At 40.9% G+C, this 7902-nt stretch overlaps 1 protein-coding gene across 1 annotated transcript in view; it reads left to right on the top strand.

Moving 5' to 3' along the window:
- The first annotated feature begins 1485 nt into the window (after positions 1-1485).
- LOC104967980 (serine/threonine-protein kinase BRSK2-like) overlaps positions 1486-7902 on the top strand; it is an 80698-nt gene continuing 74281 nt past the window's right edge. Inside the window, exons 1-3 of the mRNA XM_010797520.1 lie at positions 1486-1525; positions 2040-2255; positions 5003-5097. Coding sequence (XP_010795822.1) covers positions 1486-1525; positions 2040-2255; positions 5003-5097 — 351 coding nt within the window. The remainder of the gene's footprint in view (positions 1526-2039; positions 2256-5002; positions 5098-7902) is intronic.

Genomic DNA, 7902 nt, shown 5'->3' with positions numbered 1-7902 from the left:
GGTGATAAATCCATCTCTGATCGGGAAGGTCTTTCACTAACACGGAAGGAGACAGGTTTACTTACACTGGGACTGAGGGTTTTTCTGGCTGCTCTGCAAGGATAAACAGCTTTAAGGGAAGGCAGAGGAAGGCAAACATAAACATGCCAGCAACTCGGCCCCTCGAAGCTCCCAAAATATTTAAAAAAGCGCAAAGCTCTTACTTTATAGTCTACTAAAGCTCATTCAGAAAAACTGCTTTGCTGCTACCCCAAAGGGTTCCGATATGTCTTTCAACTTGGCTATAACACATGTAATTGACAACATCTAATAATATAAAGTGATGACGATAAGTAAACAAAAAATAGGCCTCCTGTATGTGTAAAGTTGAAAATATTCTTTAAATCCCAAGGCCCAAAGGAACATGACTTATATATCTTTGACAGGAAGTTCCTATATTTAAAAAGTTCAAATACATCAGCGCTTGTAGTGAATATATCCTGACATTCATTAGAAATGTTTTCAGTACAGATGTCAGCAAGTTAAGCTGTGATATGAAACACAATCACTTATAAAGAAACAGTGAAGTGAGGCAAAAAGCTCATTATGAAGTCAGTGCTGGCACATGGCTCAATGATGCAGAGCAGGAGTGGAACAGCCAGAATGTTTTTCTAAAAAAATAGTTGATTACGTTTTTACAACTCTGTGCAGATATTATTGTTAATTAACTGTTTTCATTAGTGATGAGTTAGCGCACAGTCATGGTTTCCCGGCATGTTTTTCTTTCCTTCTCTCTTCCTTTCGTCACTTACTTTCATTGACTATTCAGCAGTTATCCAGCCTGTTTCTCCTAAATGGCCGCCTCTGGGCGCAATCAGCTGAGCTTTTATCCAAAAACGTCACTATTCATCTCTGATTTGTCAAAGCCAGCAGTGGAAATGATTGAAACCATTACCTTAAAGCAGGGGTCTCAAACTCAAGGCCCGGGGGCCAAATCCGGCCTGCGACTTCATTTTATGTGGCCCCGCAAGAACTTGCATAGAATATAATATGTTTATTATACGGTTACATGCCACTTTACAGAAGCACGTTGCCCATAAACAACATGTCCCACAATGCATCTCGTTTTGTGACATGCACACTGAAGGGACTTGCAATTATTTGCAGTGGAATTCTGCTTTCAGACGTAGTTAATTACTAAGTTATTATCCTATCCGATAATAATCCAATTCAGAGGCAATAATGTAATATAATACATTATTTTATATATATATTATATATTTATATACGTAGTTACAACCGGCCCTTTGAGTGCAACCCTTATGCAAATGTGGCCTGCGATGAAATTGAGTTTGACACCCCTGCCTTAAAGCAATACAGCGGCTTTCAGCACGTGGCAGCCAAACGTTTCTCAGCTCTTGACGTTCACTGAGCCATGGACCAAAGTTCTCTTCTGTGTCTTCCTCCAGCGATCCCTCAACATTAGATCATTAATCACAGAGTGGCATGGAAAGTAAAGAGTCCAGAGCCGGGATGGAGGCCTCGGGTCAGTCGATGGTGGCCCATAAGTCCCAGGCTGGTGTCATTATTCTGACATTGTTGTGAAGGCGAGAGCTTTTGGTGCTATTGATCTGGGAGGAGGAGGAAGTAGAGGAGAGATCGATGCACTCGCTGATACAGTGGCGTTGTAAACTGAGGTCGACTGCACTGCCTGCTTTTGTCCATATGTGTGTTAATGAAAAGTATATAAGCGTACCGTATGTGACAATACCAGGCCGCAAGTGTTTCCATGCTCCAGTTAATAGATTACAAACATGTAACACTTAGTACACAGTGCAATGCAAAAGCTTTAAACTTACAAAGAAACCATCCAAATACATTTTGCATGCGTGTCTATAAACACTAGTTTGAAAAAGTTATTTTTATCTTTTATCCTCATGCAACTTCTATTTGAAATGTAATCCATTGGCTCACACACAGAATCATGCACGGACACTGGCAACTGCAGCCTTAATCTTCTCTATATTCCCCCACGAGGCTCGGATCCTTTGTGTTCTCAGTCAAAGCCTCACGTTTGAAGCTGTGTTCAAAGACAGCCTACCTGCTCTTCCCAGCCAGATCCAGACGAAACCCCTGTGTCTTCCAGGGCATCTCCTGGACATCCATCCCCCCAAGCCTTGCCACTCCAGATTCAGCTCATCACGTTCCCTCAGAGCTGAGAGAGATTCCTCTGGTGTGTAGTCACAGACAGGTGAAAGGGGCACAGGGAGTATCAGGCAATCACCTCATTACAGAACATTAGAGAAAATGGGAGGCAGGGTTGATTATATGGGTCATGGAGAGTCAGAGGTGGATTAGATACTACAACATACACGATTACAAGCCGTAATACAATTATTGTGTGAATGTTTTGTTTATTTTACTGCATGTTTCTCCTGTGGGAAGAGGATGTAACAAGAGGTAGTTAGCAGGGAGGAATCATTGAGTATTATCCATTAGGATATTTTTTTAGTTTCTTTCAGGTGATGATGGTGGTTTAGAAATTATTCAAATGCGCTAATGGTGTCGAGGCTGAGCCATGCTTGTAGGAAGATACTGTAAATGTACTGTAAAAATAATGATGTATTGGCAAACTGTACGCAACACCCATAATATGAACAGATCCGAATCCAAAAAGCTCCTGTTTTTGTAATTTAGATTTGTAATGCTGCATTGCTGCTGGGTCTGAATAGGAGGAGCCTGCTATTCTTTCATCACCAGTGACTACAAATTATGACTTGAGCTTTTAAGTTAATGTTTTTCAAACGTGTTTTTACCATTTCCATTAGTGCTATTGTTGTTTTAAGTCATGGCTTTTATGTGTGTGGTATAAAAGAGGCTTATGTCTTGTGTCCCTTTTATATTATGTACTAAACTTTCTTGTGAGAGTTCATTCCAATCCTTTAAGTGGTTGTAAAATCCTAATGTGCTGTCTTCCCCTGCACATTTTCCCCTTGCTAATGCATCCTCAGTTTGCAACAACACAGGCATTGTAGCAAGATGGATAGAGAGGCAAATAATCCAGTTAACTTTTCATGTGTTTGCAGGCAGATATTTTCTCTTTAATGTGTTTATCATGACTTATGAGCTTCTCTATAGCAGTCATTAACATATGATTACCATCACAGGGCTAATGGCTTTGTCTGTTGTTCCTCTTCCTTCTCAACTGCTTTATCCCCTTGTTCTAAATCTTTCTGCATATTTTATACTCTTCTTTTTAGAATTTGATTCCTTCTTATCTCTTGGTCTGCCCTCCGTCATTCTCTCTCTCTCTCATGCCTCCTCTCCTCCATGTGTCTCCACTCTCGCCCCCCGCGGCCCCTCATCTCCCAAGCCAGAACCTCACGCCCACTCAATGCTCTCCATTATTGCTTAATTATCTGTGGGCTGTCATTTGAATAATTTTCTATTCCTGATTCTCAATCTTTTTAACTTTATCCCTTCATCTTTCACGTTCCCTTTTCTGTTTACTTTGTCTCTTTGTCTCATATTCTATCTGCCTTTGCTCATTCCCCTCCTGAATCTATGTTGTTTCTGTTGTGTCAGGAAAACTTGGTTATGCATACTTATCTTCCCCCACTTGTCCAAGTCCATTGACTCTCCTCTTCTGCTGGTTAATATAGAGATCAAACTGTGTGAGACAGTGGGAGAGCGAGCTAAAAGTCTGTTTGATGAGGGACGTTACTTCTCTGCAGCAACATGCTTCTTATAGTAACTGAACCATTTCGGTCTTAGGCACATCGTTGTTACACTTGTTAACTTAATCCCACCATCTACATCTCTGCCAGCACGGGAGTGGCAAGATAACAAAGCCTTCAAATTATCCCACGTCCGTATTTTTTTTTAATTCTTGGAGAGCTCAAATGCTGTAGTTTTCTGAGTCAAAAATCATCTTCCAACGTCTCCAAATCCAGGCAGCACCATGGAGCCATTGGGGAAATCAATAATAGAAACCCGCTATTTGTTTGTGTTTGGGTGTGTGTTTGTCTTAGCTTGTAAGTAAACTATCTGATGCAAAAAAAAATTGATTGTGTGTGCAGCTCTGTGGTCCCTGGCAGAAAATGGATTGGTGCTGTTGTCATGGCTCCGCTATATCAAATACACACCACTTTGTCAGTGTAACTGTACACTCATTGGGGTATCCCTGCTTGTTTTCTACAGTGTTTGTGGCTGATAGTTTAACTTGGGATACCTGGGGACACTTAAGCAGGGTTTTGCTTCTGTGGTTCTGTGGCGAATTACAGGTTTTATAAATTGCGGGTTTTGTTTTTGTCAGTAACGCGAGTGCAGAAATGAACTGTGTGAATCCCAATAGAGCTGACTGGCGCTGCGTGTCAAACTATCACATCTAATGCTGTAGTTTTCTGAGTCAAAAATCATCTTCCAACGAATAATTTTCATGCATTGATGTTAGTCTTGTAAAGCAAAGGGGGCACTTTTTGTCGGATTGTTAAAATGTGTGTAAAAAGTGTCTTACTGATATACACTCCTACAGTTTTTAGTGCATCGTTGCGTCATTCTTGTAATTTTGGAGCGGTGGCCAATAATGAATCCCATTCAAAGACTGACCTTTGTGTGTTAACACTAGCTTTTATTGTCTGTTTGAGTTAACTCGACACAACTGCATCCAAGCAATTTAGTACAAGGAATCAATAACACAAATGGCCCACTTACTTACTGCCTTTATGACTTAAATAAACCCCAGAGGGCAATTTCTTTAAGGAACTGTCCACACTTCAGAAGTCATTATCAGCATTATGTAAATTGCCGTTAGACATCAGTTTGTATAAGAGTAATAAGCTAAAGAAACATGTTGTTTTCTTCACACATCACTTTAATTAAATGTCATTGCACTGTAAATTCACTCCAGTGCCTAATGATGCATCCTTTGCTATCTTGGTGTCATCTGATCACACGTTGTCTTACTGTCAGTCCTGCAAGTGTTTGACCTACTAAAATGTGTGTTTCTTGTCTGTTTTCTCAGGGTTGGTCAAGCTGGGAATCCACTGTGTAACATGCCAGAAAGTCGCCATAAAGATTGTCAACCGTGAGAAACTCAGCGAGTCAGTACTAATGAAGGTAAGGTCACAGCTTTCAGATCTTTCAGATTAACAAATAAGGTTTGAAGTAGTACGGTTTAACCTCTTATGACGTACATTAATTAATTTTTTTACTTAAATGTTTCCATGTATGTAAACATGATACAAGTTGGGTGTTTTAATGAGTTTACCTTGTTCTTTATTGCCGAGAACATTTATTATTTGTCTAGTTTTCAACAACCACATGTCCCTGTTTGAGTCTTTGGGTGTTTGATCATTCCTCTCTCTCCTAAATATTAATAGTAAGCGACTTGGCTGACAAAAGAAACACAAAAGTTGTACTGTAACTGAATGTCCCTCAAAGATCAACATCTTTTATACTTAAAATTACAATCAGCGTGCACACGTACAAAAAAAATACAAGGACAGCTTGAGTGGGTTTGGAATCTATATTTAAATCATTGGCTGATCTTGCAAATGGTTAAAATATGAGTGACTTATATCAAAAGCCTCATGAAGAGTGAAATCACAGGCTGAGTTGGTGACACTGGGTCCTTTGAAGCAGCTGATTTCCATCCTTTTCAAATACTGAACTGAAGTAGTCAGCTGTTTAGCTCCCCTGCCAGGAGGCAAAGCCCCCAAGAAACCTTTGGGTAACACAACAATAACGCAGCTTTCTGAAATTATAATTACTTTACCCTCACTCCGAAGCACTTCAAAATTGTCCTGGTGAAACACTTCTATTCATAATGTTGCTGTTTTCCACACAGCGCGGTTTTGAACGATACGGTAGGGATTTTTTTTCTTATTACGTCCCCGGGCTCCTGCTGGGCAGCTCTATTCAGTGCCCGCGCGAAATTGCCATGCTGCAAAAATTGGCCCTTGAGTTGATGGAATTGTTGTAAAGAAAGCAAAAAGAGCGGCAAGATGGAGGACAACAAGATGCTACAACCTGAAAATTGTCTTTCTCAGGACACACGCAGAGAGGAGCGCCTACTGTAATTGCTTGCTTATGAGCTGGAAGAGTGGCTGCGGATGGGTTTACTCACAGTAAAGGTTATCTGCAAATGGAAAATCCCTCGTTTTGTATCACTTCTTCAGCAGCATCATTACACTTACACAGATGAAATGCTCTCTGTGCTGAGTGCTCGAATATTGCTGTTTGATAAACAGTCGGTATTAATCAGCTTCTTGCTGCGTCAGTGTCTCCCCGACTTTCCCTCACTCATCGCTGTCTTACTCCCTAAGTTGCTCTCTTTCACGTATTGGCACCACATGCAGTCTAATGCTTTCACGAGGGAAAGACAGGTCATTTCAGTTGGCTCAGCACTGAAGGAGTATTATTAGTTTTAGCAGCAGTAGTTGACGTAACATGTGACAGCAGAGAGGAAGGTAGCGCGATAATGTCCTCCAACCAGGTATTTCACATGGTGCTGTCCTGCAGATGATATTGATTTTAAGAATGCCAAACACTGACAGGTTTCCCGACAGGACCAAGACTTTTGCTGAAGCAGCAGTTCAGAGCCAATTACTGAACTCAGCCATTGTCACTGTTCTTTCAGCTGCTGGTGTGTTTGTGCGTGCGTGTTGCATGTGTGCGTCTGGATGGTGGGAGTTCCTCTGAAAAGAGACACTTTTCTTGTGACTTTGAGAGTGGATGCCAAAAACCTGAATCAATCCTCACAATAATTCTGCATGTCAGTTTTTCAAACTGAGTTTTACAAATCATTGTTCTGTACGGCTGCCTCATCTTAGTCGAAAATGTTGCTAAGACCAAAACTACAGACCAAAACGTCCTTAAGTTGCTTTGTCATTCTTTATGGTTTTTTTTTTTTACTTATTGACTTACAGTATTTTTAAGACACTTATGATGACATCTCTGGTTGTCAGAATATTTAAAGTGGTGCTTTCATATTTGTATTTGTGGAGGTACTTACACTGATCAATAAGTCGATACAACGTTTGAGGACACACCTGATGTAGTATAGTTTTTTTTTGTCTGTCTTTCCTTTTTATATCTAGTGTGTGTGGCTATGATGAGCAATGCTTGTTTGTGAATGGTGTGTGTGCTTGTGCTGTTTGTCACCCAATGAATCACAGGTATTGTTCAGTCGTTTGGAAATCTAGTTGATATACCGTTCACATGCAGTATTATTGCAGTGTCAGCATTTCTCTGCTTGTGTGTACAGTGTGTGTGTGTGTGTGTGTGTATATTGATTGGAGATAATAATATATCAAAGCCTATGTGTCGATTTATTTTGCATCGATAATAAATTATGAGACTTGACCGATTAGTCAACACTTTTTGTGAGGTCCATTGTAAAAGTTCTCTTTATAAAATTGTACACTAAACATAACAGTGGAACCACACAGTGCTTGGACAGGTGTTTTCTGAATCCCAGCCACTTTTGCATATTCCCATAGTGTGGCATTGCACAGTATCATGTGTCTGTTCTCAGACCTGCCTGTGTGGCTGTCAGACTGTCAGAGTGATCGCGTTGCACTCCACTGCAAGACTCACACTGTGAAATGTCACCTTTTAATATGCTAATGTCTTAGGTCCCCGTGGTGCCATTAGGGGAGAATTTGACTCTCCTGGACAGGTGTGTGTGCAACGCATGCAGACACACACTGATACACACATATGGGCCGTACACTCGCATTTCGAGTGTGTGTACATTTGTCATACAGGCACACACTTATTCATATGTATGTGCACGTACTTCATGACACACGTCGTCCCTCTACGTCTGTCCCTCCCCCGACTGGCCTCGGGAGTCAGGGGTCTGTGGAGACGAGGAGATGGGTTGAATTAATTATCTCCGAATCTGGCAGAGTCTTGCCT

The sequence above is a fragment of the Notothenia coriiceps genome, unplaced genomic scaffold, assembly GCF_000735185.1.
Source record: "Notothenia coriiceps isolate Sejong01 unplaced genomic scaffold, NC01 NC01_scaffold00038086, whole genome shotgun sequence".
Classification (NCBI taxonomy): Eukaryota; Metazoa; Chordata; class Actinopteri; order Perciformes; family Nototheniidae; genus Notothenia; species Notothenia coriiceps.
Note: the sequence above shows the minus strand (reverse complement) of the source record. Positions and strands in the feature narration are given on the sequence as shown.